General features: G+C 51.2%; 2 protein-coding genes across 2 annotated transcripts; both read left to right on the top strand.

Annotated features, from left to right (window-relative positions):
• Positions 1-560: 560 nt before the first annotated feature.
• T310_2984 (C6 transcription factor) lies at positions 561-2,784 on the top strand (the record flags this gene model as incomplete). Its single annotated transcript, XM_013474128.1, has 3 exons — positions 561-691; positions 767-2,063; positions 2,128-2,784. 3 exons carry the CDS (start codon positions 561-563, stop codon positions 2,782-2,784), a joined length of 2,085 nt encoding a protein of 694 aa, XP_013329582.1.
• A 699-nt stretch (positions 2,785-3,483) lies between these two features.
• Positions 3,484-7,956, top strand: T310_2985 (5-oxoprolinase (ATP-hydrolyzing); the record flags this gene model as incomplete). The annotated part of the gene is made up of 5 exons (XM_013474129.1): positions 3,484-3,746; positions 3,805-7,411; positions 7,599-7,610; positions 7,763-7,780; positions 7,927-7,956. The coding sequence occupies 5 exons, from the start codon at positions 3,484-3,486 to the stop codon at positions 7,954-7,956; spliced, it is 3,930 nt and encodes a 1,309-aa protein (XP_013329583.1).
• Positions 7,957-13,033: the final 5,077 nt, after the last annotated feature.

Here is a 13,033-nt window from a genome sequence, read left to right on the forward strand (position 1 = left end):
ATCCTATTGCAGCAAGAAGTTAATCAACTTCGTGCAGCAAATCAGCGTCTAAAAAGGAAGCGAGAGGCATCAAGATACTTTATAGCAACTGGTGGTAGCTTGACAGGTGCTGAAGGACAGCAAAAAGCTCAAGAGCATGAGGAGCAACTACAGGAATCATCTAGACCACGGACTCGAAGGCCACCAAGATGCAGTAATTGCAATCAAACAGGCCATAATCGGCTTAAATGCCCTAGTAAACAGTCTCCTTCTTTATATAGTCAAATTCATTAAATTTGGTTGCAAAATGCTTCAAGATTTACGGTTGTGTTGGTGGTTGAATTTTTTTCTCGGGGACCGCGCAGCTCGGTGGTCCGCGCAGCTCGGTGGTGGATTACGTTAATTAATTCGTGCTTAATAATGATAATGATAATGCTGATCGGATTATGTCCGGCGGGGCTCCGCTCGGCTCGGCGAGACTTCGCCGAGATCTTATCTAGCCGGATAATCACGACCCCAGCTGAGTCGATGCAGCTGCACTGCTTTCTCGATTATTTCTACAAAATATAACATATAATAAAATGACCGACAGAGAGGGCCAGGACCATGGCCAGGACCACGGCCACGACCACGGCCACGATCACAGTGCGTCTCCGCTGGATGATGCAACTGCCGAGAGGCCGGCAAAGAGGCCCCGGCGGAGCTTTGTCGCGTGCGTATATTCCCTGCACCTGTACCCACTGAATCAATCAAGATGCTGAAAATCAACATGCTGATCTGTATTCAGCTGCCGGCGATGCCACTCACACAAAATCAAATGCTCTGGCGGCAATCCGTGCCACAACTGCCAGGTCTCCGGCAGCACCGCTGACTGCGTCTACCCCATGCGGGACCGCAAGGTGCTGATCCAGGAGAGCTATCTCAAGAAACTCGAAGAGGAGAGCCAGCTGTGGAAGGCCAGTCGCGGCAAGATCCCTCAGACATTGCAGAACAAGCCCACCACCGCTGCTGCTGAAGGCGAGGAAGGCTCCGACGTCAACCTGCGCAACCCCCTGATCGAGGACCGCGCCTGGTTCGTCCCCGACAATGCCTCGACGCAGCCTGTCTACATCGGCGAGGCGGCGTGCACCGCGTTTGGCACGCGTCTGCGCCAGTTCCTCAGCGGCAACGAGCCCGTCACGCCGCTGTCGAGGCCCAGCTACTTCAAGGACCGGGCCCTGCTGCGCATGTCCGATCCGGCCTTCCAGCTCCCCAACCGCGCCTACGCGCATCTGCTGCTCAAGGTCGCGCTGCGTTTTCTCGGAAACGACTACCATCTGATGCTGCGCAAGACGACGGTCGAGCGGATGGATGCGCTGTATCGCGACCAGTGCTTCGACGACCCCGTCTTCCTCTGCAAGCTCTTTGCCCTCTTCGCCATGGGCGAGATGTACTCCAACCGCAGGCTCTCGTCGACCAAGGGAGCCGGCATTCCCGGAACGGGCTTCTTTGTGCAGGCGATGAGTCTGTTCCAGGATCTGCATGAGGAGGCGACGGTGCCGTATATCGAGACATTGCTCATTCTGTCGCTGTTTTCTCTGGCCCTGAACCGCACCAATTCCGCTTATACCTACGCCGGAATGGCGCTCCGGCTCTGTCTGACGCTGGGCCTGCACCACAATCTCCCGGAAGGGTACATGATATCGGCCGTGGAGCGCGAACACCGCATCCGCGTGTGGTGGAGCATCTACACGATCGACCGGATCACCAGTTCCAAGCTGGGCCATCCCGTCACCGTCAGAGACAGCGACATCGACGTCGATCTGCCGTCGATGGAGCGCCTGACGCCCAGCGAGCGGGAGGAATTCTCCGATCCGGCGCATCTGGTCGCGCATCTCCGCCTGGCCCGGATCACGGGCGACATCATCAGCGACATCTACGGCCGGTCGGGCCAGAACAAGTCGTTTGTGCAGAGCGTGCACAAGATCCTGCGCAGTTTGCGCTCGTGGGCAGAGACGCTGCCCGAGAGCGTCCGCATCTGCTCGAGCAATCCGCAGCGATACTCGTCGCGGAACGTTGCGTCGTTGCATCTGTGTTTCAACCAGGTGTGTCACCTAAGTTCAATTCAGAAGTAATACGACTGACTGACTGACTGACTGACTGACTTAGTGCGTCATTCTGACCACCCGCCCAATCTTCTTCCACGTCTTCAAGTCGCGCTTCCAAGACGAAGCTTCCGTGCCATCCCCCATGACGAACGCGCTGGCTGACGCCTGCATCCACGCAGCGCGGAGCTCCAACAGCCTGCTGACCCAGCTCTGGGTCGACGGCGGGATGGCCATCTTCGGGTACTTCGACGCGCACTATCTCTTTTCCTCAACGATCATCCTGATGATGTCGAGCATCCTGCGCCACAGCGACGCGGACCGGGACCGCGACGCCGTCGAAACAGCGTCCGACATTATGCAGTCGATGGTCCACGACGGCAATCTGCCGGCGGCAAGCTTCTACCAGCATTTCTGCGAGATCCGGAAGATTATGCAGGAATTCAACGAGCGGGGGAGCTGCGTCGGTCAAGCATCAACATCTGCATCTGCATCGGCATCTGCATCGGCATCTGCATCCAGGATGGTTGCATCAGCAACAGCCCCAGACTCCACTCCCGGCCAGGTACACGACGGACAGAGCGTTTTCCTCGTCCAGTCGGCGCTGGACGACCCTTCTATTCAGAGCTTCCTGACGCAGCCGGATCTGCACTGGGGGTTTCCGACGGCCTTGGAGACGACGGGCGATACGGCGCTGTCTGCGCCGTGGCTGTTTGAGTAGAAACTTTTATGTGATGATTGATGAGATGATGTGTATTTGTGCATGGGTTATTTATTTTATCTGCTTCGGGCGGGATCCCTATTCGTATTCCTTGAGTATTTCTTGCATTTTCATTGTAACTGCAGTATAAAGTAAAGTTGCACTTAAGCTTAGGCAAGCAGTAGGTAAAGATTCATTATCTAGGCAAAGTATATTAGCCATAAATATATATTTGCTTGCAATTAGGACGAGGAATGCTGGCATTTTCTCCTTAGCTAACTTGTTCCTCCACAATCTTCCTATATAATCGGTAATAGTAGGGGTCATATTGAATTACCTAACTAGGCAGGAGAAACATCTCACGTACCGACCTGCCTAGACAATCTGATTGGCTGGCAAATGACCGTCCTCTCCAGCGAATCGGCCATCTCTCCGCCATTCCGGCCGCCCTGATTGGCGGTTCTTCTCGGCATCGGCCATCTCTTTCCGGCGGCTTCCCCCCGCCATTCGGCATCGCGTTGTCTTTGCCGGAATGTTCCCCTCCATTGCGTAGGCGACTGATTGATAGCGATGAGCGATAGATAAAGGTTGCTGTTCTCTTTCTCTCCGCTTCCACTGTCAAGAGACAGCACGAGGGGTGTTGCGCTGGCTGCTGCATTCTTCCTTATATTCACTGCATCATCACATGGATTGAACTACCTATCTACTTGAATCGACAGCATGGCCAGCTCAACGCCAAAGGGCATACGGATCGCCATCGACCGCGGTGGCACCTTTTGCGACTTCTGGGCCAGCATCCCCGGCCGCAAAGACGATGTCATCTTCAAGCTGCTGTCCCAGAACCCCGGCGAATATGACGACGCCCCCATCGAGGGCATCCGCCTGATCCTGGAGATGGCCACCGGCGAGAAGATCCCCCGTGGCACGCCGCTGGATATCACGCCTGTGGAGTCGATTCGTATGGGCACGACGGTGGCGACGAAGTATGTTTTCATCACATTACCCTAAGCGTAGCTTGATAGTTTGTTCTGACTATGCCAGCGCCCTGCTCGAGCGAAAAGGAGAGCGCGTCGCCCTGCTCATCACCAAGGGCTTCCGCGACCTGCTCATCATCGGCAACCAGGCCCGCCCCAGCATCTTCGACCTCTCCGTCTCCAAGCTGGATCGCCTGTACGAGAAAGTCGTCGAGGTCGACGAGCGCGTCACCATCGAGGGCTTCGCGGAAGACCCCGAACCCCAGCCCATCGACATATCCTCCGACCCGGACCTGGTCGAGGGCCTCACCGGCGAGGCCATTCGCATTCTCCAGCGACCCGATCTCGATAAGGTCCGCAGGGACCTCCAGGCCCTCTGGGACGAGGGCTATCGCACCCTGGCCATCGCCTTCATGCACTCGTACGCCTACCCTGACCACGAGAAGGCCGTCGCGGCCATCGCCCGTGAGATCGGCTTCAAGGCCTCTGTCTCGTCCGAGCTGCAGTCCATGATCCGCATCGTGCCGCGCGCTCAGTCCGCCACGGCCGATGCCTACCTCTCGCCCGTCATCACCCAGTATCTGGAGGGCTTCCGCAACGGCTTCAAGGGCCGCCTCGAGGACCACAACGCCAAGAAGCTGCTGCTCTGCCAGTCCGACGGCGGTCTGACGTCTTTCTCGCGATTCACCGGTCTGCGCGCCATCCTCTCGGGCCCAGCAGCCGGCGTGATCGGGTGCGCCAAAACCTGCTACGACGAGGAGGGGGGAACGCCCGTGCTGGGCTTCGACATGGGCGGCACCAGCACCGACGTGTCCCGCTACAGCGGCGCCTTCGAGCACGTCTTCGAGACGACCGTCTCCCAGGTTGCCATCCAGAGTCCGCAGCTAGACGTGCACACTGTCGCAGCCGGAGGCGGCTCGATTCTCTTCTGGCGGAACGGCCTCTTCGTCACCGGCCCTGAATCAGCAGGCGCCTACCCGGGACCAGCATGCTACGGCAAAGGCGGTCCCTTGACCATCACCGACGCCAACTTCTTCCTGGGCCGGATCCTGCCCGACTACTTTGCCCGTCCGCTCGATTTCGAGGTGGTCAAGAAGAAATTCCTCGAGCTGACCGAGGTTGTGAACGCGGAGAAGAAGAGCTCCGAGAAGCTGACGCCGGAGGAGGTCGCCATGGGGTTCTTGCTCGTGGCCAACGCGTCGATGACGCGACCCATCCGGGCCCTCAGCGAGGGACGAGGCTACGAGACGTCCGCCCACAATCTCGTCTGTTTCGGAGGAGCGGGCGGCCAGCACGCGACGGCCATCGCGCGCGACCTGGGCATCAAACGGGTGCTGATCCACAAATTCTCCAGCATTCTCTCGGCGTACGGCATGGCTCTGGCCGACGTGGTCGTCGAGCTGCAGGAGCCCGAATCGTCCACCTACAACGAGAGCTCTGCGGCCCGCATCGAGAAGAGGGCTGAAGCCCTGCGCCAGCGCGCCACGAAGCAGCTCCAGGACGAGGGCTTCAGCCTCGACCAGATCCGCCACGAGATGTTCCTGAACATGCGGTACCGGGGCAGCGACACGGCGCTGATGATCTCCGAGTCCGAAGCAGAAAACGGCGACTTCGCCAAGGGATTCATCGCTCGCCACCGGCGCGAGTTCGGCTTCACGCAGCCGCGCGAGATCCTGGTCGACGACATCCGGATCCGATCGGTCGGCAAGGCGATGGAGGTTAAAGTCAAGAGCCCTTTCAAGCAGCTGAAGGAGATCGAGCGGCGGAGAGACGCCAAACCGGCGCATATCCGCAAGGTCTACTTCGAGAAGGAAGGCTGGGTGGACGCGCGCATCTTCCACCTCAAGGACGTGCCCAAGGGCAGCGTCATCCTCGGCCCGGCCATGATCATCGACGAGACGCAGACCATCGTCGTCGACCCAGCCAGCGAGGCGACCGTGCTGGCGGACCACGTCGTCATCGAGCTGCTCGACGCCGAGGTCAAGAAGGTGTCGGCCGACGAGGTCGACCCGATCCAGCTGTCGGTGTTCAGCCACCGGTTCATGAGCGTGGCCGAGCAGATGGGCGAGACGCTGCGCAAGACGTCCATCTCGACCAACATCAAGGAGCGGCTGGACTACAGCTGCGCCATCTTCTCGTCCGACGGGCGGCTGGTGGCCAACGCGCCGCACATCCCGGCGCACCTGGGGTCGATGAGCTATGCGATCGCGTACCAGGCGCAGAAGTACGGCAAGGGCGAGCTGAAACCGGGCGATGTGCTCCTGTCGAACCATCCAATCGCCGGCGGTACTCATCTGCCCGATCTGACCGTCACGACGCCCGTCTTCGACGAGAACGATCCCACCAAGATCCTGTTTTTCGTCGCGAACCGCGGGCACCACGCGGACATTGGCGGCATCGCGGCAGGCAGCATGCCGCCCAACTCGACGGAGCTGTGGCAGGAAGGCGCGGCGATCGAGTCGTTCAAGCTGGTGAAAGAAGGCGTGTTCGACGAAGAAGGCGTCGTGCACCACCTGTACGAGGTGCCGGCCAGCTACCCAGGCTGCAGCGGCACGCGGACGCTGAACGACAACATCTCGGACCTGAAGGCGGGCATCGCGGCCAACAACCGCGGCATCCACCTGATCCAGGGCCTGGTGCGCGAGTACGGCTGGCCGGTGGTGGAGCTGTACATGCAGGCAGTGCAGAAGAACGCGGAGGAGACGGTGCGCAACCTGCTGAAGGACTTCAGCCGGCGGTTCCAGGGCCAGCCGCTCGAGGCAGTCGACTACATGGACGACGGGACGCCGCTGGCGCTGAAGATCACCATCGACCCGACGGACGGGTCAGCGACGTTCGACTTCACGGGCACGGGGCCCGAAGCGCTCAACAACCTGAACAGCCCGCCGGCCGTAATGTACAGCGGCATCATGTACTGCCTGCGGTCGATGATCTCGACGGACATACCGCTGAACCAGGGCTGCCTGAACCCGATCCGGGTGATCTGCCCGCCCAACTCGATCCTGTCGCCGAGCCTGAAGGCAGCGACGGTGGGGTCCAACGTCGAGACGGCGCAGCGCATCATCGACGTGATCCTCAAGGCGTTCCGCGTGGCGGGCGCCAGCCAGGGGACATGCAACAACCTGACGTTTGGATACGGCGGCAAAGACCCGCAGACGGGGAAAGTGACCAAGGGATTCGGCTACTACGAGACGATTGCCGGCGGCGCGGGGGCAGGCGCCAACTGGGAAGGGCAGTCAGGCGTGCACACGGGCAGCACAAACACACGCATGACGGACCCAGAGACGCTGGAGAAGCGGTACCCCGTCCTGCTGCGCGAGTTCTCCATCCGCCGGGGCAGCGGCGGCGCGGGGCGCAATCGCGGCGGCGACGGCTGCATCCGGGACATCGAGCTACGGCGGCCGCTGCAGGTGAGCATCCTGTCAGAGCGGCGGGTAATCGCACCCTACGGGATGGCCGGGGGTGAGGACGGGCAGAGGGGAGTCAACCTGTGGATCCGGAAGGATCCGGTCGATGGCACCGAGCGGACGATTTCGGTAGGAGGAAAAGCGTCGATGGCGATGCAGGCGGGCGATCGTATCGTCATTAAGACGCCCGGTGGTGGAGGGTATGGCGTGCCGCCGGACAAGAAGAAGGAGGTAGAAGTGCTGGGCGAGTTTACGGTGAAGAAGCAGGTAACTTTGTAGACAGACGTCAGGGTTGACAGATATTTCGTTTATAGAGGGCTTTATTTATCGGCTTGTACTGTACTGTACATACTACTACCATGCTCGAATCAACACATAATCGCCATTGCAATTCTCACAGTAGACGTATCAGGAAAAATAAAGAAAGAACTAAAAATAAAACTAGACTTAACAGCAATCTTATGCGGTACATACGTACATACACACGCCTCATAAAGCCATGAATATACATACATACATGCACCGTCAATATCAACCCAAGAGGAGAGGAGATGCAGCAAGTCACTGACAGACAGCAAATAATCAAACTAGTTAAACTACCGTACTGTACATACATAGGTGCATAGCATAACCATGGTAGTTATTGAAGTGTTCTCCATCATCTGAGATGGGTGGGATATTGAAGGAAGAGAGAGAGAGAGCTGTTGTGTCTGCGTGACTATCACCGAAGCTATTACTGCTTGTAGCGAACAGACAGATAGATTATTATAAATTTTATCTAGAGGCTGACTTCTAGAAACGTTGATTTGTAAAAAAAAAGAAAGAGAGAGAGAGAAGAGAGAGGAGAGAAAGGAAAAGAAAACCGACGAGAGAGAGAGAGGAAGGGAGTAAGGAAGGGAAGGAGATAGACTAGACAAAGACAAGTAGAAATTCAATTCTCTATTCAGCATTCTGTTCTCACGAGTAATTAATGATATTATCCTGGTCAGTCTGAAGCAGCTACTCCTGGCGCAAAGAACAATATTAAATACATGTGAGCGGAATGGGAATTATATATATATATATATAAAACCATCTATCCATCCATTCAGTATCGGTGGTTCTACCATCTACAATCAATTCTCTCCCACTGCAGACTTTTGAACAGAATCCAGCAGGAGCATAAATGAAGTATGAATGAAGCAAACCCTTTTCTTTTCTGTTGTGTTACATGCTCAGTATTCATGAGTAGGTCAACAGCATTGCTGAACATTGATTGCTCTGTCATAATTATAAACAAAGTGTCATTCTGGCCAGCTCACTACTAACTAGACAGTTTTTGAACACAAATTGAAGTTAATAGCTAGATCTGCTCTCGTTGCATTGCTCGTTGCTTGCTGCTCGTTGCTGTGGTCAAAGGTCAAATAAATAAATAAATAAATCTTCCATTTCGATTCGATTTCAGAGCCTAGGCTGCTAGGCAGGAAGAAGGTTTCGACGTTGTTTGGCATGCTTGTTACCACAGTCCACGGTCGTTTCGTATATGTTTTTGTTGATGTGATGTGGAGAAATCTCGAATTTCGATTGTGAATCGTGTTGGGAAAGCCCTTTTTGCCTTTTTCCTGGTATATAAAGAGGAACTACCTAGGTAGGATACTTTACTACTATAACTCAACATATCCGAAAATCAACATCACTATATATGGTAGCAAAAAAAGCAGCCAGACACTCGCAAGAACAAGTCACAGAATTGATTCCAGCAATCCAATGAACAGGAATGATTAGAGAAGGAAGTCTAAGTCTTCTAGCTAGGGGATTTCTACCCATATTTATTTATGAATAAATGGGAGTATGTACAGTACAGAGAAGTTCTGAAACCAATCCATCCTTTGTCTTTATTGTTACCATGCTCTTTGATCGAGTTATTCTGCAACCGGTGGAGGATGGTGAGCATAATGGAACTTCATGACAATGTAAATCTTGCTAGTTTGTTAGATTTGTTGTATAATGGAAGTGAAATTATATTCTTATACCCAGGTGTTGCATTATTGGATTATTTTATTAATATATTTCCTGTATATACTCTATTTACGCCGTACTTTTGATAGGCTTGCCACTTTCCGCTTTGTCAGGTTCTTCTTATTCGTTCACAGTGCCTTTTGTGTAGTCTTCGTAACTCGCTTAAAAGGGTAATACTCATATTGCCCTAGGGAAGTGACCCTTCCTTTTCTTTTCTTCCCATCTCTCTCTCTTTTCTTTTCTTTTCTTTTCTTTTTTTTTTCGTTGTAGCAAGTGCGTGAACTCAAGCGAGGAAATGATAGTGGATAGAATAATAAGCAAGCAAGCAAGCCCAATCACCATCTGCTCATTTCTAGGAAAGTAATTTTATCAAAAGTGAGATTAATGCGTAGATTGGTAAACGAACGAGTACCAAAAAAAAAAGTTCTCTGTCAAGACGGATTCAACTATTTACTTTGTTTGCTCCGCGTTATCATCAGCTTTCTTTAAAAATGCCACATCCACTACCTAATAGAATTCGTCTCATGCATCGACAGTCACTGATTCAGTATTGTTCGCAGCAGACCATATCATATCAATAATATTATATTATATCACACCGCGTCGTACCCTCAGGTAACCAAGGTAGGTGTACTGTACATTGCATGTAAACACTAAATCAACAGTCAGAAAAGGTATCAGAATCCGCTCTCCAGTCTCGGCAGGATTTACTATTTACAGGAGTGTGCTCCGTCTGAGGATCAGATGAGATCAGATATCCTCTTGTTTACTTTTTGTCCGTTGTTTCATCCCTTGCTTGATCTTGTCCATTAGGTAGAGTATCAACAGGCTGCATATGTATACCATGAAGTCGTATTATATCAGATCAGATCAGATTAGATGTCACCTGCTTCCGGACAATCGGAATGTTCCAGACAGGAAACATCATTCATCATCATTCATTGATTATTAGATTAGAGAGACTAGACTGATAGCAAGATTCAATGTTACAAGCCAAGCCAAGATTATACCCTCCGCCAGTCGAACTATGTAGTATCTCTCTCTTATTCTCACCGCAGCAAGGGATGATAGACTACATCTTTACCTGTTTTTACGCCGGATCAACTGCACGTGTTGCACAGCCATGCTTGGCGGGAATAGATAGATACTCCATTGGAAATCAGACGCAGATCATAAATCAGGTATTTATCTATGTACAGTACCTACCTGTATGACAGTGTAGGACAGAGTCCTTGCCAAGAGTGGGGGATAAAATAATATTTCACTGCCTGCAGTTACATGTAAATAGTTGCCTAGGTAGTTGCTAATTTGTGGGCTTGCTATTCTTGGCAGGAGGCAGGAATGGTTTGATTGTGAGGGTCGTTCTTGTCTAGAGAGATGTTTGTGTAGAGGAGTACTGCTTGGAAATATATATAATGCTTTACAGCTAAGCTATCTTGATGATCTGCGGACTAGTCAGGGCCCTGCGAATCCCGACGGAGTGAGAAAAAGGAAAAGAGAACAGCAAAAAAAAAGACAAAAGAAAAAGAGGCGAAAAAGCCAAGCAAGCTAAGCAAATTACTACAGCCACGGCATCACCGAAGATCAGCGCAGTAATGTAATACAGAGCAAATTCCCTCAGTCGGGAAGAAACCGGATAGAAACTGGACAGTAGACTGCATACGCAAGTAAGCAGGTACGCAGGCGCAGGCAGTAAGATCATCGCCTTGGCAGGGCACATCAATAATAACTCAACTGAATGTAAGTAAGAAAGGCCTTATGCAGGAGCAGGAATAACAAGGCAAGAAAAGAAAATTAATCGCGCAATAACAGGACTAACTAGGCAGGGACTGCATCTGCTGAGATTTCGTCAGTGTTGGTGTTACCTTATCCTTGCTGTATCTACTGGACTAACTGTAGTAATAACTATGCTAATTTCTGATGTATGCTGACTGTTAGAGGCAGTGTTCCTGTCCAACATAAAAATATGCATTATGACAGAGATAACATGGACTGGCGTGTAGGACGTATTCTACAAGCTTGGTCATGAATGAGAAAAACAAATCATGCAGCCTTATATCACGTATTGTACTCCGTACTGTACAGAACTAAGTCAGTAGCACCCCGCAGCAACGGCGCCATTTCAGCCCTCGATTATCAGTGTCAGAAGACCAGCTAGACCAGCTAGCTAGCTGCCAGCTACGTAGATCATGCAGCTAGCTACGGACGTAGATGCATAACCGCAGTGCGGGATTTTACGTAGTACGACTACATGGATATTGCTTGCAGAGTGAGCGCTGGTAGATGAATGCTACTGCACGAACAGTCATAGACGATGTAGCAGTTATAAGTTATCATCAGCATATAGAACTCAGTGATTTAACTTGAAGTTACTACTGCTGGCGGGTCCAAGTTAGATAATTATTGCACTCACTGTAAGTGGTTACTGCTGTTTTCTCGAAAACAAGAGGCAAGTTCCATAATCTCCCCAGTTTACGTACTCCGTAGATAATATGCCTGAGGATACCTAAGGAATATCTACAATCAATCAATCAAAATTAACTCCTCTGTGGCAGTACTGGTAGCAGTACTCCGTAATTTGCGACAAATAGTTAATGCACACAGATAGCGTAAGCATAGCATAAGTACGGAGTATAGCACAGTATAGCATTAGTTATTTATCCTATTCTATTATGTCAGATCCCATCCCATCCAATCCCATCAATCGTAACCACCGATACGTATCGCATCCGCGAGTATCCGATCGGATCGGTCGGCATGATTACATATCACTCCTCGGCTGTAGCCGTCCGTAACTTAACGATTTTTTTTAACTTTGGCAACAAGTCTGGTACACTACAAACTCCTAGAGGATAATGGACACAGAATAATGGAAAAGGACGGGACGGGAGTTTGTTGGAATTAATTTCGGTTCCGTTCGGTTCCAGTGGCAATCTTTATTGCCTACCTAACTTACTGATAGTGTTGTATTGCTATTAGCCATAATTTATTATTATTATTGTCATCTATCTATCTGTCTGTCTGTGGAAGAATGTCTTGTCAAGAATGTACAGTATCAAATTGTAGCAGCAGCAGCAGCAATATAATAACGCCAAGCATAAAATAAAAACTTCAACTTTGTAACATGCAATTCAATTCAATCAATTCAATGCTGTACATTTTCAGAAATAATGCCATGCATAGCGCTATGCATGGCATTCTTACCCAGATGGGACGGATAGATCTTGTCTTGGATTATTTTTGGTTGGGTCCTGGTCTGGAATGTTCCAGACCGAAAGCCGAGTGGACTATGACTTCCGTATACTCCAGAGTTCCAGAATGTCGGTATGTAGGTAGGCATTATCCTTGCAGTTGCCAAGACATTATTTCTTAAATAATGGGGAGGAATTTCTTGGGGAACAAAGAAAGAAAGTAATGTATGTACGCCCAGGAACAAAAAAAATAATGTGGTCGTATTTGTATAGTATGCAGCTGTACCTAGCTGTGTTACATAGATTGTCGACGCAAGCAAGCAGCAAATCCCGAAGCACGCAAGAAAAAAGGAACAAAATAGGGGACAACATGCTGAGACCACCTAAGGCATGCCTTGACACGTTTTGATGCCTGAGTCTGCAACCGAAAAAAAAGGTGAACTGTGTAACCAGCAACCGAATATTCGCTCTGCTATACGATATGCATTATTATTCATTATTGCGTGTGTAGCAAGTAGGATTTTTATTTTATTTTTTTTCTTTTTTTTTTGTAAAAAAAAAGTAAATAAAAACAACAAGAAACAATAATAATAAGGATCCTTGCTGAGAATTGACCTAGAGAAGTGTTAAAAGGAAAGAAAGGAAAAAGAAGAATCACAGGTTAATCTTTTTTTTTTAAAAAAAAAGTACTCGATAGCAG

The sequence above is a fragment of the Rasamsonia emersonii genome, assembly GCF_000968595.1.
Source record: "Rasamsonia emersonii CBS 393.64 chromosome Unknown ctg1118621760046, whole genome shotgun sequence".
In the NCBI taxonomy this organism is placed as follows: Eukaryota; Fungi; Ascomycota; class Eurotiomycetes; order Eurotiales; family Trichocomaceae; genus Rasamsonia; species Rasamsonia emersonii.